This window comes from Eretmochelys imbricata, chromosome 4 (genome assembly GCF_965152235.1).
Source record: "Eretmochelys imbricata isolate rEreImb1 chromosome 4, rEreImb1.hap1, whole genome shotgun sequence".
In the NCBI taxonomy this organism is placed as follows: domain Eukaryota; kingdom Metazoa; phylum Chordata; order Testudines; family Cheloniidae; genus Eretmochelys; species Eretmochelys imbricata.
Genome location: NC_135575.1, coordinates 30496756 through 30521501, shown reverse-complemented (window position 1 = coordinate 30521501; position 24746 = coordinate 30496756). Strand labels below are relative to the sequence as shown.

The window sequence follows — 24746 nt, the reverse complement described above, 5'->3', positions numbered from 1 at the left end:
ATGAAAGGAGAAATCCTAAACCTCATCCATGAAGGACATCAAGGAATAACTAAATGTTGTGAACGGGCCAACCAGTCAGTGTGGTGGCTGGGCATCAGCAAGGACTTAAAGAATAAAGCATCTGTATGTGAACACTGCAGAACTTCCAGACCAACGTGATACAAAAAACCTTTAGTAACATGACATTTACCAGACCGATGTTGGAAGAGACTAGCTGCAGATTTATACTAATTCAGAAGACATCGTTACCTCGTCATCGTGGACTATTTTTCACGTATATAGAAATAACGTACTTGAAATACATACCACGTCACAGTGTTATCGAGAAAGTGAAGTGAGCTTTTGCTCACTTTGGTGAGCAACTAGTGATGGACAACAGACCACAATTCACTGCAGCAGAATTTAAGTTGTTCCAAACAAAATATAATTTTGATCCTATTACTAGCAGCCTACATTATCCATAAGCAAATAGAAAGGCTGAGAGATCTGAATAGACAGCCAAGAAAATCCTACAGCAGGAAGAGCCATTCCTCGCTCTTCTGAGTTATACATTAACACCAATAGTGGCTACTGAAAATAGTCCAGCACAACGCCAGAAGGGAAGACAACTCAGAGCTACTATTTCAGCTTTGGAAAAGAATTTAGCTCCAAAGTGTCCAGACATGAAGAGAGTAGCCATATTGGATGAAAAGGCCAAAAGAACACTTTTTTAGAACAGATGTCACTCAGTTAGAAAATTGCTGGGTCTAGAACTCGGTGACTATGTTTATACCCAATTGGGTGGAGAAAAAGGATGGACAACTGAAGCTGTCCTAAAGAAAAGGAATTCAGTACCTAGGTCATACGTGCTCGAGATTGACAGCGGAGAGTTCAGCAGAACCCCTCAATGTCTGCCGTTTCTTCCTCAGAAAGAACAACAACAGAGAAAACTCTGCAGATGATGAATGCAGAAGAAGATGACTCAAAAATTCCAAACCAACCACAGCCACTCATTGCAACTAATGGACAGACAGATGACCAAGTAGTTACACCTTTGGGTCATATAATTTAGAAAACCAGTATGATTCAGAGACACGTAACTATACTGAATTTAAAAGACGGTGTGATAGTGTAGGACTCTGACCAGGAAGCCAGGAGAGGAGCCTGCCCCACCCAGCGCGAAGGCACAAGAGGACACTTTTTGTTTAAGCCAGCCAATGTTCACAGTGCTGCTGCACATGTCCCCAGATTCATCTCTAGCATACCATCTGCTGGGGAAGGTGCCAGGAAGGGATTTAGGGGTTGTGAACATTTGAGTGTTGGGAGGTGGATAATTGGTTGATTTACTCATGTTTTAAGACTTCGTTAACCCTAACCTTTTTCTTCCCCAGATCCTATTTTCCAGCTCCAAATAAAGTCCCCTTTTGTTGTATTGTTATTTTTGGGTGTGTCATTCCTTAGCTGGGGTTTGTATTAATGTATTGTGTACTGGGTGTAACTGTAGTGCCCTCATGGCCAAGACTTCCTGAGGCGGGCTCTGGCCAAGAACAGGAGCCTTCAGGAATGCATCAGGGAAACTCCCTTCCACCCTAGAGGCACTCGTTCTAACCCCTTCCCTCATGCACACTAAACACACACAGATGCACACAGTGGAATAGTACAATGAATATAGGAAAGGGAAATATTTATTTACAGTAGGATGAATGGAGGAAAATATAGGGGGAGAAGTAAAACGATTACATCCAATACAAAGATCCAGGAGCCCAGTGTTATCACAATGTAAAAGGACAGATGCTGAGCACTGCGTCCAGACTCAGAGTTCAGGAATACTTGGCAGAGTTCCAGTCCATCAGTGAATCTTGGGTGTTCCTGGCATCTTCAGCACCAGTAAACTTTCCCCAACAACCCCTCCAGTGCCCTCTTCTATCTGTCTCCACAGAGCGACAACCCTCCCACTTAACTGGCGACAACCTTTCTCCATATTCTCAGTGTAGTCGTAAGCCTCAGTACTTATGGCCCTATACAGTCTGTCTGAGTGACAGTGATACTAGGTGCAGCTCTGCTTTGTCCTTCTGAGGTGATTCCTTACTGGCACGGTGCTCCTCCTGGCTTCCATCCTGGGATGTCCCAAATCAGCTGCTTTGTCTCTCACAGGCTTCAGGCTGGTTTTCAGCTGCTTCTCTAGATGAGGGTCTGCTTGCTGTACAGACACCCACACGTCCCTGTCCTCTCTTTCAATCCTCTCCCCCTTGGTCAACCAGCACTTCTTCTTCTCAGAACAATAGCACTTCCGCTGCCTCAGGACAAGGTTTTAAAGTGGCCATACTCTCTAAACCCCAAGGGGTTACATAGGTTTTATACTGCTTACCAGCAGTGGTAGCATTATTCATTTTCCCAAGGGACAAGGTGAAGAGTCACTTTGGGTGGAGGCATCAGGTGTCAGAAAAAGAACCCAAGACCCAACCCTAGTGAGTTGAGGGGAGAAGCCACTCTAAGTACAAAGTGCCAGGGAGGAGGCTTGAGCCACACCTTGGGGAAGATGCTACATACACAAATGCCATTTTGTTTTCCTTGCTGTTTTCATAGGTCATTAAATGCAAAGCAGCTGTTGCCTGGGAGCCTAAGAAACCATTTTCCATTGAGGAGGTGGAAGTTGCCCCGCCAAAGGCACAAGAAGTTCGCATTAAGGTAGGAAAAAGATGAACTTTGTAAATTACATACTGTAGCGGTGCCGGTTATGTTCGTGCTAAAGAACTGTAGGGCTCGATCTTACAAATATTACCACCAGAGTGCTTACTACTCGGATGAATTCATATTGAATTATACAGGCTATTTAAAACTGCTGTGTTGGTTCCAAAATATTAGCGAGACAAGCTGGGTGAGGTAATATCTTCTGTTGGACCAACTTCTGTTGCTGAAAGAGACAAGCTTTCAAGCTACACGGACCAGAAAAAGAGTAAACATTTACGGAAGAGTCTTGTGTGGCAGATGACAAAGGCCACAACTTGCTGTGCAAAAACACTAAAAGTTATGATTTCTGTCATGAGTCATGGCTGTGATAAATAAGCAGTCTTAGGGATCATGTCTTAGGTTTATTATGGTTATACTCACTTCTCTGAATACAAAATACATCTTCACTTCTATATCATATCACACGGGTAAAATCTGAAAAATTGGTTCCTTACATATTGAAATATTCTTTGCTTTCCCTGCAGATTTTGGCAACAGGGATCTGTCGCTCGGATGACCATGTTATGAGTGGTGCATTTGCTGTGCCTTTTCCCATAATTCTTGGCCATGAAGCAGCTGGTGTTGTAGAGAGCGTTGGAGAAGGGGTGACTTATGTGAAACCAGGTATAAGAAAGCATCAAGCACTAACCAATGATAAGTAGTTCTCACTGAGCATTCACACGCCCTGCTCCAATATCAAAGACACTCACATGTATGAACTCCTTTATTGCAGAGGAAACAAGTAGTCCAACATTCAACTTTCACAGGGCCTCGTCAAGGATATTTTGGAGGAGAAATATGTTGTTTAAGTCTTTCTTGCTATACTTCCAAATGATCGTTTCCTATTTCAAAAATGTTTGCCTGTTCACGTCTAGTTTTATGTGACTGTGAAGTGCTCCCCATTCCCCAGCATTCAAAAGAGGTGCTTATTTGTATTTCACTCAAAGGGAACCAAATGTGAGCTACCATTTTGAGTTCAGATCCTCATTAGGGTTTCCGTTCAGCAAGGAATTTTAACATGTGCCTACCTTTGTGCATACAAATAATGCCATTTACTTCAGTGTGACTATTTTGTTAGGCATGTGCTCAAATACCTTGCTCAATCAGGGCCCAGGTCATCAGACTTTGATGGTACTGAAATTTACACTTTATTTCACACTTAGTATTGACACTAGCACAGAAAGTGTCTTAATTCATGTACTTAATTCATCTTCCAGACAAAAGATTTAGTTCCTGTGCCTCTTCTCTCACAGAACACTGTATCATTGTTTATTATTTCTTTCACCATATTCTCTGTGCCATAGAAATATAAAACCCCAGGAGGAGGTTCTCATCTTCCTCTACACACTGCAAGATGGGACACCAATGCTTGTACTTTTTTCCCAGTGACTCTGAACTGTGAGGAGGGCTGCGCGGAGTGTTTAAGATAAAATATTAAATGAACCAGATCAGTATCTGAATCTTGAACTGAATCCAAACCATTTTTTAAAGATTAAAATATTTACTTACTCCCCTCCCCCCCATGTCTCTGTACCTCCTGGCTATCCTGGCAATGGAAGTGCTTCAGTAATGCAAAAGCATCTATTCTATTCTTATTGGAATTAGAAAGGACAGGAAATCTTCTGAGAGAGCTTATTCCCATCAGATTTCCAGATCAAAATTGCTTTGGATAAGCTTCAGATAAGCATGCAAACTGTTGGACAAGTTTTGGCTGCAAAGAAACACGTTTTCTTTTCTCCTTTTCTTTTGAGCTTGGCACAGAGTGTGTGACAATCGTTTGGTCCAGAGAATTCATATAAACATAATACTTTGAATTCTAACTACCATGTGATTTCAGTGGAGTCCTAGGCTGTACCTTTGGGCAAATCATCAGAACAACTTTTTACTTTGGAATTCTGTTGATGCTTTGGGCACACAGACCTGTGGGGTAGACTGTGAGACAAAGGAAGAAAGGAAAGTGTCTGTGCTAACTGAAGTTCAGAGGGCAGTTGGCAATGAGATCTATCGATCTCCTATTTCATCAGGTTGTAACAACAAAAACTGGCCAGTTTCTTTCAGCAGTCTTATTACTAAGTCCAGGTCACAGTTATCTAAAACTGGTTGCTTTCTGCAGTCTCCAGCTTCTAATTCCCTAGGATTTCTTTCCCTAGATCAGCGTTTCTCAAATGTGGCCACCGGGGGCTTTTCTTGTGGCCACAGCCTCCTGGGCAGTGATTGCGGGGGAAAGCAGCTGCCCCCGTGTTGGTTGCTGGGACTGCCAGGAGGGGTTGGCCCCTGCCCCCCTCTGGAGACACCTGGGGCACAGCCCTGGAGGAGCAGGCAGGCTGCGAGTTCCCCACCTTCCCAGGGGTTGTGGGGCTCGGGTTTCAGCCTTGGGATGATTGGGTGGCAGACTCCAGCCACAGGGCTTCAGGCTCCTTCCTGGGTGCCCCATCCCTCAGGCTTCAGGCTCTGGCTCCCCACTGCCTCCCCCCTCATCGCACCTGGCCCTTGCTGCCTATACATCCACCTCCCCATCCAGGGCTTAATTTGTCACCAGGCTTGCTGGGGTTGAGTAAGTCTGCTGTGAAAAGTGTTAATATCCCTTTTCACAGCAGAAAGACTTGTTAGCTAGCTGGGAGGCTGTGAAACGTGATATTAACAAACGTACAAAAATAACTTTTCACAGCAGCAGACTTAGGAGCTAGCAATAAATAAATTGCAAAGATTTGGATGTGCATATTTATTTGTTTCTCTTCAAGTTAATTAAGTATTTTAGGAAAAGTTGTCAGAGCGGCCACCAGCAAGAGTTGGTGGCCGTACTCTGAGGCCATCAAAAAATTTGTCTTGAGAACCCCTGCCCTAGGTAATCTGGCACTAGAAAGCCCTGACATCCTCATTTAAAGTTAGGTATTATGCGGCATGTGTTTAGCCAAATGATCCTCTGAAATCTTTTGACGTTTGCCCATTGAGACTGGGCTAGGAAAGGTAGCCGTGGTCTTCCAAAATCCATCGTTCTGTGGGGGGGCAAGTTTTTATTCTTTTGTCAGACGCTGCAGTAAAATAGTGCCTAATCCTAATGTTATTTGCTAGAGTTCTATTGTGTATTTCTCCACCAATGAGCTAGATTTGTGTTAGTTTAGTAAAGAAAATTAGCAGATTTTTTAAGAATTACCATGCCACTCCTTGTCAGCAATTCAGGTACAGGTTCTGACCTGACTTTGCCAGGATTATAGTACTGTGGTAGTTGCAATTGCATTAAGAATTTAAGGTTTTATTCTGCAGAGTGTCTCACATTTCTTTAGTATGAAGGTATGATTATAACTAAGGTCCAAACTTGCCCATATCATTGCTTCCATAACCAGGATTCCTAGAATACCATTTTAAAGTAAATTCATAGCACAGGGTTTTCTTCATTGTTAAAGGCAAATTTGTGCACCAGTTTGAAGCTGTTGAATTGTAATGACATGACACAGAGACCCTTTCATCAACTATCTCTGTTGTTCAAGGGAACGTTTACTGAGATGGGAAAGAGAACACCAAGAATTCAGATCCTCATGTAATTAACTACCCTTATTGGTGACTAAGACCATGAGCTCCTAACCTACCAGACAGTTAAGTTTTTTGTTTTTTTCCTTTGTAAGCATATTACATAACTACAAGAAAATTTAACAGGCCTATAAAGTTTGTTTTGTCAAATCAGACTGTAATCAAATAGTCTGATTCCTTTCTGTGGAATTTAAAAACTGCGTACATAATGGACTGTAGAAATATCCCTCATCAATTCTCAAAGGTACTATAAATGATTAATATCTTTATACAGAGATAGCTCAACAACAATACATCAGAATTAAGGTTGGCAAAAGCAGAGCTGCTGGAAAAGATGGTAACATTTGATTATATTAAAAGTAGCCCATTTAAAAATCCCGTCACTACAATTTTAAGGCATTAGGTTTTTATATGTTAAAAATTCCAGAGACACACATGTAGATTTTTCCCTGTTCGTGTACTCTAGAGCGGGTCTGCAGACATCTCCGCAAAATAGCAGATGCTCCTGTGTTTTGAATCTTCAAATTAAACTCTTGTAGCAGGTTCCATGGTATAGACTAGAAACATGAAAAATATTTGAATTTCATACCTCCATAGGTGCTAAAAATTAATTCTTCTTTGGCAATTGAATGACAGCTGCTCACAAAGATTAGTGAACATTTTAAGATGTAAAAGTACAATTCATGTTAATGATTAGATCAGGAAGTATGGCAATAAAACTTGCCACACATCCGCTGTGCATTTCATGTTCTTGTGCAGGCTAACGTCTCATATGGACCCATATATATCTGATGCATTTTAAAGGCTTCCTTCTGACAAAAGTGGCATGATGATGCAATATTTGCTGTCTCTAGCAGCTGCTAATCAATTAGCTCCTCTAAAGATAGTGCCTTTCCTCCTGACTTACTGGAAAGGCAGCCAATAGTGTCCAGAATGGTTTTTCTTCAATAATGCCACAGTAAGCTTTAAGAAAAGGAGTACTTGTGGCACCTTAGAGACTAACCAATTTATTTGAGCATGAGCTTTCGTGAGCTACAGCTCACTTCATCGGATGCATACCGTGGAAACTGCAGCAGACTTTATATATACACAGAGAATATGAAACAATACCTCCTCCCACCCCACTGTCCTGCTGGTAATAGCTTATCTAAAGTGATCATCAGATTAGGCCATTTCCAGCACAAATCCAGGTTTTCTCACCCTCCACCCCCCCACACAAATTCACTCTCCTGCTGGTGATAGCCCATCCAAAGTGACAACTCTTTACACAATGTGCATGATAATCAAGTTAGGCCATTTCCTGCACAAATCCAGGTTCTCTCACTCCCTCACCCCCCTCCAAAAACCCACCCCCATACACACACAAACTCACTCTCCTGCCGGTAATAGCTCATCCAGACTGACCACTCTCCAAGTTTAAATCCAAGTTAAACCAGAACATCTGGGGGAGGAGGGGGGAGGAAAAAACAAGAGGAAAGAGGCTACCTTGCATAATGACTTAGCCACTCCCAGTCTCTATTTAAGCCTAAATTAATAGTATCCAATTTGCAAATGAATTCCAATTCAGCAGTTTCTCGCTGGAGTCTGGATTTGAAGTTTTTTTGTTTTAAGATAGCGACCTTCATGTCTGTGATTGCGTGACCAGAGAGATTGAAGTGTTCTCCGACTGGTTTATGAATGTTATAATTCTTGACATCTGATTTGTGTCCATTTATTCTTTTACGTAGAGACTGTCCAGTTTGACCAATGTACATGGCAGAGGGGCATTGCAATAAATTGGTTAGTCTCTAAGGTGCTACAAGTACTCCTTTTCTTTTTGCGAACACAGACTAACACGGCTGTTACTCTGAAACCTGTCAGTAAGCTTTAAGATATTCTTTGCTGATGTTTGCCCAAGAACTTTTGACTTAAACAAAATATGAGAGTGAATTGTTTGGTTGCTAATTGAGATTGTCTGGTGAATATATATATTTAGTGGAGATAAACTGTAAATAAATGAATTGGCTTAAATACCCAAAAGCTGGTACAGAAAGGATGAGTGATTAAATGATCTAAAGAAGTTTGCCTTAAGAGAGTTTGGTAAAGGAAGAGGTTGATTACCTTTTGAAATTTTGGAGTATACTGCCATGTGTCTGGACAAAATAATGAGACAAAATAAAGACGGAACAGTAAATGGGTAGGGAATGTTATAGAAAGGCTATCAAAAGGGAGTATTAGTCTAGGGACCGATCTGTGTTCGTATGTTCATCTTGGTTCCATCAACTCCCTGGACATTGGGTGGTAGTGATGGGCAAATAGTCCATTAATCTGATATGTGTAATAGTTGGATGTGGAGGGCCTAGTAAAGGGGAAATAGCTGTACTTCCAAAATTTGGAATTTCATAGAATCATAGAACTGTAAGGGACCTCATGAGGTTTTGTAGTCCAGTCCCCTGCACTCAAGGCAGGACAAAGTATTATCTAGACCATTCCTGACAGGTGTTTGTCCAACCTGCTCTTTAAAATCTCCAATGATGGAGATTCCACAACCTCCCTAGGCAATTTATTCCAGTGCTTAACCATCCTGACAGGAAGTTTTTCCTATTGTCCAACCTAAACCACCCTTGATGCAATTTAAGCCCATTGCTTCTTGTCCTATTCTCAGAGGTTAATGAAAACATTTTTTTCTTCCTCCTTCTTGTAACAACCTTTTATGTGCTTGGAAACTGGTAACATGTCCCCTCTCAGTCTTCTCTTCTCCAGACTAAACAAACCCAATTTTTTCAATCCTCCTTCATAGGTCATTATTTTCTAAATCTTTCATCATTTTTGTTTCTCTTACTGGACTTTTTCCAATTTGTCCATATCTTTCCCAAAATGTAGCACCCAAAACAGGACACAATACTCCACAGTTGAGGCCTAATCAGCGCAGAGTAGAGCGGAAGAATTACTTCTCGCCTTTTGCTTACAACGCTCCTGCTAATACATCCCAGAATGATGTTTGCTTTTTTTGCAACAGGGTTACACTGTTGACTCTCACTTAGCTTGTGAGCCACTATGACCCCCAGATCCCTTTCTGCAGTACTCCTTCCTAGGCAGTCATTTCCTGTTTTGTATGTGTGCAACTAATTGGTATGTTTATATGTATCCAGAGCCGTCCTTTGGGTATGGCGAATCGGGGCGACCGCCCTGGGCCCCACGCTTTGATAAAAACATGAGGGGGATGGGGAGGTGAGGGGGCGGCGGCCTGGCGCGCCACTGCTACTCCTGGACCGCAGCTCCAGGGCAGCCTGGGACCAACTGCCTGGGACTGCCCGAGCAGCGGCTGGCCCCAGGGCCGCCCGAGCAGCGGCCAGTGCCCAGCTGCTCCGTGCTTCCATGAAAGATTTGCAGCCTTAATTATTATCCTAAGTAATTTGTTATCATTCATGTAAAACTGGCCCATGTTTAAAATATCGAATTTACCTTTATTTTTGGTTGTCTTTTGAAAAGCCTTGGTGCAGCTTGTGGATTAATGAACGATGGCACCACTAGGTTTACCTGCAAAGGAAAACAGATTCATCAATTTGCTAGTACAAGCACCTTCACTGAATATACAGTGGTGCACGAGACATCAGTTGCCAAAATTGATGCAGTTGCTCCTCCGGAAAAAGTGTGTCTGATCGGCTGTGGATTTTCCACTGGTTATGGAAAAGGCGAGCAGCAGGCAGGTGGGAGAGCGGTGAGGAGGCGAGTGGCGGCCACCGGCAGACCCCTACCAGCAGCTCCCTCTCAGCGCCTCCTGCTTGCCGTGGATCAGATGTTTCGCAGCGTCACGAGGCGATGGGGGCGGGGAAGGGAGAAAAGCGAGGGTGCAGCACACTCGGGAGGGTGGGGGTGGAATTTGGCAGGAAAGAGGCAGGGTGGGAAGAGGTGGGGCTGGGATGAAATGGGGGGGAAGAAGCAGGGTGGGGTGGGGCCTTGGGGGAAGGGGTGGAGTGGGGGCAGGGCCTGTGCGGCGCTGGGGGGAGCACCCCTGGGAGCATCCAATGAAGTGAGCTGTAGCTCACGAAAGCTTACGCTCAAATAAATTTGTTAGTCTCTAAGGTGCCACAAGTACTCCTTTTCTTTTTGCGAATACACACTAACACGGCTGCTACTCTGAAACCTGGCAGATTAGAAACTCAGTGCCTATGTCCCAGGCCCCGCACCCCCGCCAGGGATGGCCCTGTATGTATGCATGGTATATTATCCAACTCTGATTACCATCTGTCCCAGAGCTTCAGAGAATGTCCAAAAGGCCTGTTGCCCCCATCTATTCTTGGGCTGCAAAAATGGTGGTACAGTTGATATTATTATAATATTTATAAAATACCAACGTCGTACTAGGTTCTGTACATTCTATAGGTATGAAGACCAGGTTCCTGCCACAAAGAATTTACAGATTATACACAAAGAAATAATGCAAGAAGGAGATGAGGATGGGACAGAAATCAATGTCTTTTGAGCACTGAACTTCTGCACATCTTGTGAGCCTTACTGTTTTTTAAAAAGAAGAGTTTACAACATCTGGCTTGCTAACTCCTTAATGAGGAGAGACTAGAAGCTTATGTAGGAAGTGCTTGAAGCAGGGACTGGAGGGAAGAAATCATTTTGGGTTAGGGAGAATGGGTTTCAAATGTAGTGGACTGCATGGGAGAAGGCAGGGAGAATCAAAGAGCTGGTAAACTCACTCACGTGCAAATTCTCCTCCTGTGCTCTTCTGGGGAGTTGTTTAGCTGTCTGCATCCCCATGTTGCAGCAGCAGGACTAGATATTGGACAGAGACTCAAGACACAAGGGTAACAGTCAATGAATTCTTCATTTCCTGTTAATTCAGGTCTTTTGTATGGAGTTAAAAAAGAACCTATAAGGCCTATTTAATTTAGCACCTCTAAGCCCCCATACCAGTAGTTCTCAACCTTTTCCATACCATGACTCATGTTACAACAGAATGTAGTGGTTGCGTTTTGGAGTTAAACAGTTTTGGGAGGGAATTAATAACGAGATTCATCTGATGACAAAATGCGGCTTCCTGGATATCCCTTAACATGTGTATTTAGAGGTCCAGTAAAGAGTTTTCATTTTTAACAAAACAACAAATTAATTTTTTTTATTGTTAGCAGCTAGACTTTATATTGCCCATTATTGGATATGTGACTCCTCCTCTGGAATTTTGGTATAGTAAAATATGGATTGTCTTTGTAATGGAAAAGCTTTCACACCATGTATGTCCACAAGAGAAGAGACACAAAGAGGATAGATATTTAGAAATGTGGTCACCCTTCCTAGTGTACTCAGAGGAGGAGGGCTCGCCAGCCAGAATCTTTAGCCGGATTCTTTACTTGTTTAGCATCAATATTCAATGTGTGATGTATGTTAATGTTCTATTGTAACTTTGCCTTAATAAAAAGGTTTTCGAAAAAAAGTTTCATGATCCCCCTACTATCTATTGGTAAATTAAATTCACGCTCCACGCTAACAGTACTTCATTTTCCCCCTCCCTCCGCCCCGTGAGAAAGGGGAAATGTGGTAGATTATGAACAGGCAACAAAGCTTTGTCACATACCATGTATCCAGCACATCCACAGCAGCTGATAGATACCATCTGTTTGAATTGCCTAATGTTTTTTGTGTTGAAATTCCCAGTCAGAACTTGGTACTAATATATTTTGCAGTGAATTTTGAGTCTTGGAGAGCAAAAACATTTAGGTACTTACTAGCTACTCCGTTTGTTTGAAATGGTTGTGGTGAGAACTCAAGTCTGCACTGTACTCTTCCTGCACATGTATTTGTGTAATAACTGTACCCGCTACAATCTTTTACTTCTGTGCTGTTCGGTGTTCTCTATCTGCTTGACTGAAATTTTCATAACTGCTCTGCTCTATTTCTAGGAGACAAAGTCATCCCGCTCTTTGTTCCACAGTGTGGAGAGTGTAGCTCTTGCGTAAGCTCCAAGGGCAATCTGTGCACTAAAAATGAGTGAGTTTCATTGATTATTATTATTAAGGCTATGATTTAGTCACGGGTATTTTTTAGTACAAGTCATGGATAGGTCACGGGCAATAAACAAAAAGTCACGCCCCGACCTGTCCGTGACTTGTACTAAAAATACCCGTGACTAAATCTTAGGTGCTGGCTGGGGCACTCCCGCAGGTGTTGCTGCTCCTGGGGCAGGGGTGGGGGGGAGGTGCTTTGGGACTCTGCTGCTGCTGGGGGGTAGGAGATGGGGGGGAAGCTCCGGGACCATGCTGCTGCTGTTGGGGGTAAGGAGCGGCCTGGGGCCCCACTGCCGCTGCTGCTCCAGGCGGGGGGGTGGCCTGGGGCCCCACCAACACTGTTGGGGGGCGGTGGCCTGGCACGCCACTGCTGCTCCTGGACCGCAGCTCCAGGGCAGCCTGGGACCAGCTGCCTGGGGCCACCCGAGCAGCGGCCGGTGCCCAGCTGCTCCATGCTTCCATGAAAGATTTGCAGCCTTAATTATTATCCTAAGTAATTTGATATCATGCATGTAAAACTGGCCCATGTTTAAAATATCAAATTTATCTTTATTTTTGGTTGTCTTTTGAATAGCCTTGGTGCAGCTTGTGGATTAATGAACGATGGCACCACTAGGTTTACCTGCAAAGGAAAACAGATTCATCAATTTGCTAGTACAAGCACCTTCACTGAATATACAGTGGTGCACGAGACATCAGTTGCCAAAATTGATGCAGTTGCTCCTCCAGAAAAAGTGTGTCTGATCGGCTGTGGATTTTCCACTGGTTATGGGGCTGCCCTCAATAGTGCCAAGGTGAGGATTAGCATGTGCGTTTAAAGGACAAACTCTGTTGTTGGGATAGTGCTGATTATTTGTGTAGTCCAGTAAAGAGGGCATCAGCCTGAGAGTCAGGAGAACTGGCTTTGCGGCTGACATGCTGTTTAGCACTTTGAGTTCTACAGAGGAAAAGCTATATACAAAAGCCAAGTATTATTATCACATGTAGGGTTTTCTCTGTTAGTTTGTTAGTTTTTATTTATTTATCTATCTTATGGCTCATTTTTAGGAGTAAATAATCTTGCATTTTCTGAATTACAAAAAGGTTTCCTTTAATTTATATTAAATAAATAAAGGCCTTCTATGAAATCATTGCTTCCCTGTAAACACGGAGTTCTTCGGGGCTTGACAGTTTTCTGTGGCAACAGCTTTCATGCTGCCAAATTGGCCCAGTTCAGGTTTCTTTTTTGGCTATATTTAATGAAAACTAGAGAGAGGCTCCAACCAAAGCCATGGATGTGAAGAGCTCTAAAGTTTACATGGAGGGTTACGAATCCAAATCCACATGAGTATCTGATTTTACAGCTGGCCTCATCTCTAGAATAGGCTGAGCCCAAAGAAACCTATTCTCCAACATATACTTTGGTAGGTTTTATCCAGTTGTAATCCAGTAATGGGAACCTTTACTTTGAATAGCAAAAATGCTTTCATCTAATTCTCAAGTGTTGTATCCAATACAAGCAGAGCCTAAAATGAAAAGATTTACAAGATAACTCATGCAGTGGAATCACTATATATCACTTGGATTCTAAGAGACTCTGATGTTTTTATGATTATGCAGGTGGAACGTGGTTCTACCTGTGCCATCTTTGGTCTGGGAGGAGTTGGCCTCTCCGTTGTCATGGGCTGTAAAGCCGCTGGTGCTTCCCGGATCATTGGGGTTGACATCAACAAGGGCAAATTTGCCAAGGCTAAAGAGTTAGGAGCCACCGAATGCATCAACCCTCAGGACTTCACAAAGCCCATTGAAGATGTGCTGATGGAGCTGACTGGTGGTAATGGTGTGGACTATTCCTTTGAAGTCATTGGACGCACTGATACCATGGTATGTGACCAAAAGATGTACGATGATGATGTAGTGCAAAATTAAGCAGCTTCGAGTGGTTTATCTAGTGTCCTATGCTGGCCATATTCAGCTAGGAGGCAGTTTATGGCATGTAACTCCATTGATCTCTACTGAAATTAATTGAGTTACACTAATATAAAACTGGTATAACTGAGTGGAGGATTGCATTCTTTCCCAAGGCAGCAGCATTGGGGTTCACCCCCAATCCAGCAACTTTTGTCCCTCCTCAACTCAAGATGGCAGATGGACGGATACGGGCCACAATATTTATTTTACTTCTCATTGGGAATGTCCACTTAAGATGATTTCATTGTCTTAAATCAGACAGCTGCCCTGGCATCCTGCCACCAGAACTACGGAATGAGTGTGATTGTAGGAGTGCCTCCGACAGCATCACAGATCTCCTACAATCCTATGCTGCTCTTCACTGGCCGCACCTGGAAGGGGTCTGTTTTTGGAGGTATTGACATGAGAACAACTGGCTAAACTCTTTTGTGTGCTTGTGAAATTCACAGATTCTGAGCACTGTTCTGCTGATCAGGGACATTGTTACAACACTAAGCAGTTATGTAATGGTCACAGGATGAAAAATATGAAGGATCCCAGAGCCCCAGGAGATGATGGGGGTACCAGTTACTGTCATGGTAAAGCTTGCTTCATCCAGCCTAATTTAGCCCCCCCCAAGAACCTATTTGGAGTGACCCAGGTTAAAATGAATATGTGAGAATGTGGGGCTGCTGATGTATTACTATAGCTCTTTGGCAACCTGCTCTGTAAGGAATCACTTCCATTTTAAAATATTAACTTTTTGTTTGCACATGGCATTCCATGAGTAAATGTACATTGACAAGTCCCAACAAAGTCTCAATTAATGCACTGCTCTCATTATTTCAGTGGCAGTACGTTGATAGATAATGTACAATCTTCTGTCTTTCAGGCTGGAAGAGCAAAGATTCTGTCCCTAAACTAGTTGCAGACTATATGGGGAAAAAATTCAACCTGGATGCCTTAATAACCCACACTTTGCCTTTCGATAAAATCAATGAAGGATTTGAACTACTGCGGGCAGGGAAGAGGTGACTTATTTATTTTATTCATCTTGTAAACACCATTTCCATGAAAGGTAGCAGCACTGAACTGTAAAGTCAAAAGACAAGACAAAGTTAGGCAAAGTGTGAATTTTGACAGGCATTTTCAGAAAGAGGTAAGGTTCAGCTGAGCAGTTATTAAATTGTTTTTTATAGGACAACCCTGTTGTTGTTAAATGCTGACATATCTTAATTGGTGAGCAGTGAAACAGCTAGAGACTGAAGAACAATTGAGAGGTCTGTCCCAGGGGGATGTGCCCCACAGTTTGGGAGAGCATGTAGTGTAGAACTAGCGGAAACTGGATTTCAGTAGTCTAGCTGAATGTTTACATGGTAGGATAATATACATTCCGGACACGAAAGCAAGAGGACTGCATCTCAGGATTCCATTAGGGAGGTCTACAATAATGACAGAACAGTTCCCCTTAAAGGAAGCAACATATTCAGAATAAGGTTCCAAACATCAGTCATTAACCTGACTTTTTCTATTTCAGTATCCGCACCGTCCTACTAATAGCTGAGTAATAGACGGAGTCCTACAATCTTTCCAAGTTTATTCAAATATGAATGCCAACAACCACATGAGCCCAGAGCTTTGGAAATTAATTAAAGCAGTTAAACTAAAATTTGCATCTCATCTTTTAGCATTATTACAAGCCTTAACTGATGAAGTCCTTGATCTGTATCACCTACAAATGGGATTGGCAGAAAGCAACTGTGAGGTTTTAATGCTCTAGAATTACATAAATCTAGCTAAACAGAGTTAAAAACATAACTTTTCCTAACTGAGCATTCAAAATTTAAAAAAAAAACAACAAAAAACAACACACTAGAGATTGTGACTTTTACTTTCTAATAGGCTCAACCACTTACCACATTTCCAAACCAGCTTGAGGTGACAGGTAAAATAACCAAGAAGCCATTTCAGACAAGAACAAAACCAAAAAAATTTTGAACTCTCACTATATAAAAGCAACATGGAGCCAGGGGGCCAGATTTTTTAGGTTACTAATAAGCTTTCATGAAGTGAGCTGTAGCTCACAAATACAGACTAACACAGCTGCTACTCTGAAACCCATTATGCAGGTTCCTAAAGGCACATGCATTGTTGTGGGTAAAGAATGTCTGTACATGTATCTCTGAAGTAAAACAGTGCAGCACAAGAAAGAGCCTCTCCACCCCGGCAAGGATACCTGAAAGAAACTGGAACAAGAATCCGATTATTGATTAGTGAAAGGCAGGAGCAGCAGTCTTAAATACAGTATAGCCACCATAATGCAATTGCTTGACTAGTGCAGTAAGACACATACATACAAGCTATACTTTGGTATGTCAGAAACGGCAGCACCCACTTCAGTCCATCCTATATCTATATATAAATACCCCACAAGCTAGCTCTGCTCCACTTGTGGTAACTCCGCCCAGAGGAGACTCCGCCGCCAGTACAGCCTCGCCCGGCTCTAGCTTGCCGTGGGGGGAGGGGAGGGGGAGCGAAAGGTACCGTCTCTGACCGTTATCAAAGGCCGGGGGCTCTCCGCGGCCCGGCAGCCGGACACGCGCCGCTCCGGCCTCTTCCCTGCTCCGGACGCTTGGAGCTGCCGCCGCTCTCCCGCGCGGGGTCCGCTTCCTGCCCCGCCCGCGTCTCCCCATTGGCTGGGAAGGCGCCCAATGGGACGCTGTACCCCAATGCAAATGCGCATGCGCCGCCCGCACCAGCTGAGTGCCGAGACCGCGGGTCACGGAGCCAAGCGCTGCAGGGACCCAGAACAAAAAGACAACGGCGCCTGCGCCCCCGCCCGCCAAAGAAAGCGAGAAAGCAGCGCGCAGCCGCAGAGGGGGCAGAGGCCTGGAGGCCAGCAACAACCAAGCCTCTGTCACCAAGGCGGAGAAGGGTAACGTGCCGGATGCGCGTGGCACAGAAGACAAGTGGGAGGGTGCTTTCTTACACCCCCAGAGCAGGGGACCAGCACCTGCACCCTCCCCTTCCCCTGGGTCAGGAGGCGCCTGACCACCACCACCCCTGCTCTTAGCATGAGGGAGTCTTGCTGCGGAGCCCCTCCCTGACACCCACCCCCAAGCCTCTAGTTACACCCAAGATTAGGTACACACACCCACTACAGGGCCACTGAACACTTTCCCAAATAAACAGTACATACTGGCTTGTAAGATTCAACTCGGGACCAGCACTTGGCTTAACCACAGGCGCCGAGCTGACAGAACATGAGAATACATTTATTAACAAAGAACAGAGTTTGGAAACAAGGCATTACCGAAACCACCAAAATCATAACACACTTTCTAGACACAAACTAGCAGGTTAACCTCCTGGCTGAAGACGTTTCTCTCACCCAAAGTCTGCTGCAGCATTTTCAAGCGAGGCTGCCTGCAACCCACGCTGTCTATTCGCTTGCCAGGTGCAAGGGTGCCTTCCGTGCCTTCTATATATACCCCCGACATTCACTGGCTTTACTCCAAGGCAGGATTATCCCCTAGGGCTTGTTTTCACCTGTGTGCTCCTTTTCTGTAGAGTTCACGTCTCTTTATTACATAGACTTTGTATGTAAACAGGCATGCATTCTGTTATTTTACAATGCTACATTTACATCCCAACAGAGACGTACACCTTTCAGAGTTTAAACACATTTTTTCAGTATATATACACACACACAACTCCTTACATGGTATCTATATAACATTTCACCACAATATTAATGACTAGTGTGTCCCCAGCATTCAGGTGAGAACTTATCTGAGATGCTTTGGGAGAACCAGAATGTTCATAGCAAACTCAGGAGGTTTCTGTAACCCCTCTGCACCCTCCTTGCCAGTTGTCATGAACATATTCTTGTGTCACAGACACCAGACCGGTGGCAATGAGTCAATGTGGGGATTTGTGGCTAGCCACCGAGCCCTTTCTTAACCCATCAAACAAGTAACTCCCTGGTCCCAGGAGGTGGGATGCGGTAGTCCTGGGATGGCTCTGTGTTGTAACCAGAAGGCAGGCCGAACTGAATGCCCAGGCAATGCAAAGGAGGTAAGCTACATGTTGCGATAGAACTGCTTGGCCTGTGACATAAGCAGATAGGTCACTTGTCAAAAATCCAAATACATTTCTATTTTGCCCTGGTACGAATTACAGAGGTACCTTCTGGAGTCAGTACCTAGAATGCTAGTATCCAAAACAAGGAGAATGAAAGGTACAGAACAAGTTACTCCTGAAGGCATTCTACACCAAAAGAATAAAAATTCTGTACACAATATTTTAAAATTCTGCTCAATTCTGCAAATTTTATTTGTCAAATGTGGAGACTCCAGCATGGCATTGGGGAGCACAGGCCACTGGCTTCATAGAGGTGGGAGATCACTGTGCAGCTCCCCCCGGGACTCAGTGGTGAGGCTGCACCCAATCCTGACACAGTGCAAGGACAGGGCCTGGCCCAGAAACAGCCCAGGGCCCTACCCCACCTTGCTAGGTGCACCAGCTGTGGGCAGGCAGGCTCAGCAAGGCAGGATCTAAGTCTAGAGGGACTTAGTGGGGGGGCGGGGGTGGAATCCAGGTGTGGGTTGAGAGGGTTCTAGGTGGGGTAATCTGGGTACAGGCGGCTCAGTGGGGGATCCGGCTGCTGTGGGGGGGAGGGGTTGCGGACCTGGATGCACAGGGACTTGTTGGAGGGTTCTGGGTGCAATGGTAATGGGACTCTGGGGCATGGGGGGGTGTCCAAGTGAACATGGTTGCGGCTCAGCGGAAGGGGGGTCTGATAGAGCTCGGAAGGGGGGTGGGGGGATCTGAGTGTGGGGGGATCAGTGGAGGGGTGCAGATGCTGGGTAAGTGGGGCTCGTGAGGGGGGTTCTGGGTGCGGGGGGAGTGAGGCTTGGCAGGAGGGTGTGGGTATGAGAGGGTGTCAAGGTTCCTCCCCCACTCTGAACTCTAGGGTACAGATGTGGGGACCTGCATGAAAAACCTCCTAAGCTTATCTTTACCAGCTTAGGTCAAAACTTCCCCAAGGTACAAAGTATTCCACCCGTGGTCCTTGGAATGGCCGCTACCACCACCAAACTAATACTGGTTACTGGGGAAGAGCTGTTTGGACGCGTCTTTCCCCCCAAAATACTTCCCAAAACCCTGCACCCCACTTCCTGGACAAGGTTTGGTAAAAAGCCTCACCAATTTGCCTAGGTGACTACAGACCCAGACCCTTGGATCTTAAGAACAATGAACAATCCTCCCAACACTTGCACCCCCCCGCTTTCCTGGGAAATGTTGGATAAAAAGCCTCACCAATTTGCATAGGTGACCACAGACCCAAACCCTTGGATCTGAGAACAATGAAAAAACATTCAGTTTTTTATAAGAAGACTTTTAATAGAAAATAGAAGTAAATAGAAATGAAGAAATCCCCCCTGTAAAATCAGGATGGTAGATATCTTACAGGGTAATTAGATTCAAAAACATAGAGAACCCCTCTAGGCAAAACCTTAAGTTACAAAAAAGATACACAGACAGAAATAGTTATTCTATTCAGCACAATTCTTTTCTCAGCCATTTAAAGAAATCATAATCTAACACATACCTAGCTAGATTACTTACTAAAAGTTCTAAGACTCCATTCCTGGTCTATCCCTGGCCAAGCACAGCATACAGACAGACCCAGACCCTTTGTTTCTCTCCCTCCTCCCAGCTTTTGAAAGTATCTTGTCCCCTCATTGGTCATTTTGGTCAGGTGCCAGCGAGGTTACCTTTAGCTTCTTAACCCTTTACAGGTGAGAGGAGCTTTCCCCTGGCCAGGAGGGATTTCAAAGGGGTTTACCCTTCCCTTTATATTTATGACACGCCCCCCAAATCTCAGCTAGGGTGAAACACTGGCTGGGATTTCTTCCTGGAGCTCTAGGAAAAACAGAGTTAATAAGACACATGCATCTCTAAATATACTACCAAGTACATAAAGACTAACAATATTTTCCACATCTCAAGGACGATTTTAACCAGTTGACTCTGGGAAACTTTCACGGGAGAGTGCATCAGCCACTTTGTTAGAAGCTCCTGAGATGTGTTGGATGTCGAAATCAAAATCTTGGAGAGCTAAACTCCACCGAAGAAGTTTTTTGTTAGTTTCCTTGACGGTGTGAAGCCACTTCAGTGCAGCATGGTCGGTTTGCAGGTGGAAACGCCGTCCCCAAACATATGGGCGTAGCTTTTCCAGAGCGTAGACAATGGCATAACATTCTTTTTCAGTGACTGACCAGTTGCTTTCCCTCTCAGACAGTTTTTTGCTGAGAAACACTACAGGGTGGAATTCTTGATCAGATCCTTTCTGCATTAAAACTGCTCCCACACCACGCTCGGATGCATCTGTGGTTACTAGGAACGGTTTGTCAAAGTCTGGGGCCCTTAGTACAGGGTCAGACATGAGTGTCGCTTTAAGCTTGTTAAAGGCCTTCTGACACTTTCCGGTCCACTGAACAGCATTTCGCTGTTTCTTTTTGGTTAGGTCTGTCAGTGGGGCAGCGATTTGGCTGTAGTGCGGTACAAATCGTCTGTAATAACCGGCCAAGCCTAAGAAGGATTGAACCTGTTTCTTTGACTTTGGGACAGGCCACTTTTGGATAGCATCCACTTTGGCCTGTAGGGGGCTGATAGTTCCTTGACCCACCTGGTGTCCAAGGTAAGTCACTCTGTTTAGGCCTATTTGACACTTCTTAGCCTTAACAGTTAGTCCTGCCTCCCTTATGCGCTCAAGGACTTTTTGTAGATGTTCCAGGTGGTCTACCCAGGAATCCGAAAATATGGCCACATCGTCAAGGTAGGCGACTGCATATTCTCCTAATCCCGCTAGGAGACCATCTACAAGTCTTTGGAAAGTGGCGGGTGCATTTCGCAGCCCGAAAGGGAGTACATTAAATTCATACAGCCCGAGATGTGTGATGAAGGCTGACCTTTCCTTGGCAGATTCATCTAGCGGTACCTGCCAGTACCCCTTTGTTAAGTCCAAGGTAGAGATGAACTGGGCCCGTCCCAGTTTCTCTAACAGTTCATCTGTGCGTGGCATTGGATAGTTGTCTGGGCGAGTTACAGCATTTAGCTTACGGTAGTCCACGCAAAAACGTATTTCCCCATCTGGTTTGGGAACTAGAACCACTGGAGATGCCCATGCACTTTCAGAGGGGCGGATTACACCCATCTGTAACATATCCTGGATCTCCCGTTCTATAGCAGTTTTAGCTTGAGGAGACACCCGGTAAGGTTGGACCCTAATTGGGTGAGCATTACCTGTGTCAATGGAGTGGTATGCCCGTTCAGTCAGTTCTGGGGTGGCTGAGAACGTTGGCGCGTAGCTAGTGCACAGCTCCTGGATCTGCTGTCGCTGCATACGCCCAAGGGTCATGGAGAGGTTCACCTCTTCCACACCACCAGCACATTTCCCTTCGTAGTAGACACCTTCAGGCCACTCAGCATCGTCCCCTCCCTGGGCTGTAAACTGACAAACCTTTAATTCTCTGGAATAAAAGGGCTTTAGAGAATTAATATGGTACACCTTAGGCTTTCGGTTGGAGGTGGGGAATGCTATGAGATAATTAACAGCTCCCAGGCGCTCCTGGACCATGAATGGCCCTTCCCACGATGCTTCCATTTTATGGGCCTGGAGCGCCCTTAAGACCATGACCTGGTCTCCTACTTTGAAGGAACGCTCTCTGGCATGTTTATTATACCAGGCTTTTTGCTCTTTTTGAGCATCCTGTAAGTTTTCTTTAGCAAGGGCTAAAGAGGTTCGGAGGGTGTTTTGTAGGTTGGTTACAAAGTCCAGAATGTTAGTTCCTGGAGAAGGTGTAAATCCCTCCCATTGCTGCTTCACCAACTGCAATGGCCCCTTAACCTCACGGCCATATACAAGTTCAAATGGGGAAAACCCTAAACTGGGATGTGGTACAGCTCTGTAGGCAAAGAGCAACTGCTGCAACACTAGGTCCCAATCATTGGAGTGCTCATTTACGAATTTACGTATCATGGCCCCCAAAGTTTCATTAAACTTCTCCACCATGCCATTTGTTTGATGGTGGTAAGGAGTGGCAACCAAGTGATTTACCCCATGAGCTTCCCAAAGGTTTTTCATAGTTCCTGCCAGGAAATTAGTCCCTGCATCTGTGAGGATGTCGGAGGGCCAACCTACCCTGGCAAAAATGTCTGCTAGTGCCTGGCACACACTTTTAGCCCTGGTGTTGCTTAGAGCTACTGCTTCCGGCCATCGGGTGGCAAAATCCATGAAAGTCAGTATGTACTGCTTTCCTCTGGCTGTCTTTTTCGGAAAAGGACCCAGAATATCCACAGCTACTCGCTGAAATGGAACTTCAATGATGGGGAGTGGTTGTAGAGGGGCTTTGACCTGGTCTTGGGGTTTTCCCACTCTTTGGCACACCTCACAAGACTGGACATAGGTAGAAACATCCTTGCCCATTCCCTCCCAGTGGAATGACCCCCCCAAACGGTCTTTGGTCCTGTTCACCCCAGCATGGCCACTAGGGTGATCGTGGGCTAAGCTCAAGAGCTTGGCCCGGTATTTAGTTGGAACTACCAACTGTCTCTGAGGATGCCAGTCTTCCTGGTGTCCACCAGAAAGAGTTTCCTTGTATAAAAGTCCTCTTTCTACAACAAACCTGGATCGATTAGAAGAGCTGAGAGGCGGTGGGTTGCTCCGTGCCGCCGTCCAAGCTCTCTGGAGGCTTTCATCTGCTTCCTGTTCGGTCTGGAACTGTTCCCTTGATGCTGGGGACATCAGTTCCTCATTGGATTGTGGACCTAGGCTTGGTCCCTCTGGAAGCGATATAGGGGATGGAGCTGTTTCTGTTGACTGTGAACCGCGCTCCGCTGGTGCACTAGGTTGGGATTCAGGCTCCGGCTGAGCCTCTTGTGTAGGGTTATCGGCTGCTGCCAGTTCAGGTTCGGTGGGGCCCTCTGGTGTTGAGGTTGCAAGTACTGGATTCAGTGCTGGCACGGGGTCTGGTGTTGGTTGTTCGGCTGGTTCCCGTTCTGGGACTGGTTCCGTCGGGGTCTCTGGGACTGGATCCACTACTGCTGTTGCAGACATTGGCATGGGGTCCGGGTCCATCACCTCTGACTGGGTCCTGATAGAAGTTTCCGGAACAGAGCTAGGCCTCACGGCTTGTTTAGCCTGGCTGCGGGTGACCATTCCCACCCTCTTGGCCTGCTTCACATGATTGGCCAAGTCTTCCCCCAACAGCATGGGGATGGGATAATCATCATAGACTGCAAAAGTCCACATTCCTGACCAGCCCTTGTACTGGACAGGCAACTTGGCTGTAGGCAAATTGAAAGAGTTGGACTTGAAGGGTTGAATCGTCACTTGGATCTCTGGGTTGATTAAATTGGGGTCCACTAAGGAAGCATGGATAGCTGACACTTGTGCTCCGGTGTCCCTCCACGCGGTGACCTTCTTCCCGCCCACACTCACAGTTTCCCTCCGCTCCAAGGGTATCTGGGAGGTATCTGGGCCTGTGGACCTCTGGTGTGATTCCGGTGCAATGAACTGTAATCTGTTGGGGTTCTTGGGGCAGTTGGCCTTTACATGCCCCAGCTCGTTACATTTAAAACATCGTCCAGCTGACGGGTCACTGGGGCGAGGAGGGTTGCTGGAGAACGGGGTGGCAGGACGATAAGGGGTCTGGAGGGTTCTTTGGGAGGTAGGTGGGGCCTTGGGCGGCCCCCGGTAATAGGGTGTGGTCTGGGGTGGTCCCTTCTGGTCTCCGCTCCAACTGCGACCAGTTTTCTTCTTCTCTGCCACCTCCACCCATCTGGCTCCAATCTCTCCTGCCTCGATTACAGTTTTGGGTTTCCCATCTAGGATGTATCTTTCTATTTCCTCAGGAACACCCTCTAAGAATTGTTCCATTTGCATTAGGAAGGGCAAATTTACTGGAGATTCAACACTTGCTCCTGATATCCAGGCATCCCAATGTTTCACAATGTGGTAGGCATGTCGGGTAAATGACATGTCTGGTTTCCACCTTAGGGCTCTGAACCTCCGACGAGACTGCTTGGGTGTTATCCCCATTCTGACTCTCGCCTTGGATTTAAACAGTTCATAGTTGTTCGTGTGTTCTTTAGGCATTTCAGCTGCCACCTCAGCTAAGGGTCCACTGAGCTGCGGCCTCAGCTCTACCATGTATTGGTCAGTAGAGATGTTGTACCCAAGGCAGGCCCTTTCGAAGTTTTCTAGGAAGGCCTCAGTATCATCGCCTGCCTTGTAGGTGGGGAACTTTCTGGGATGGGAAGTGGTACTTGGAGAAGGATTACTAGGGTTTGTTGGGATATTCTGCTGAGCCTTTATCTTCTCCATCTCCTCCACATACTTCCTCTCTTTTTCCTTCTCCTCCAGTTCTTTGTCCCTCGCTTCCATAGCTCTCCTGTGAGCAGCCGCTTGGTGTTGTTCTGCTTCTCTCGCTGCCTCCCTTTCTTGTTCCTTCTTCAGCCGCATGAGTTCTATCTGTCTTTCATGTTCCCTTTGTCTTTCCTCAGCCTGAAATTTGG

The 24746-nt window shown here is 45.3% G+C and overlaps 2 protein-coding genes across 2 annotated transcripts in view; both read left to right on the top strand.

The window, feature by feature from the left end:
• Window positions 1–886: 886 nt before the first annotated feature.
• Window positions 887–15730, top strand: LOC144263782 (alcohol dehydrogenase 1-like). The gene is given in 9 exon segments (XM_077814760.1): window positions 887–1021; window positions 2476–2667; window positions 3195–3333; window positions 12129–12216; window positions 12808–13027; window positions 13833–14096; window positions 14442–14577; window positions 15055–15193; window positions 15700–15730. Coding segments are annotated over 9 exon segments (1344 nt in total).
• Window positions 15731–16873: 1143 nt separating this feature from the next.
• Window positions 16874–24746, top strand: part of LOC144263781 (all-trans-retinol dehydrogenase [NAD(+)] ADH4-like) — a 91289-nt gene continuing 83416 nt past the window's right edge. The window contains exon 1 of the mRNA XM_077814759.1: window positions 16874–17097. Within this exon, the coding sequence (XP_077670885.1) occupies window positions 16874–17097 (224 nt within the window). The remainder of the gene's footprint in view (window positions 17098–24746) is intronic.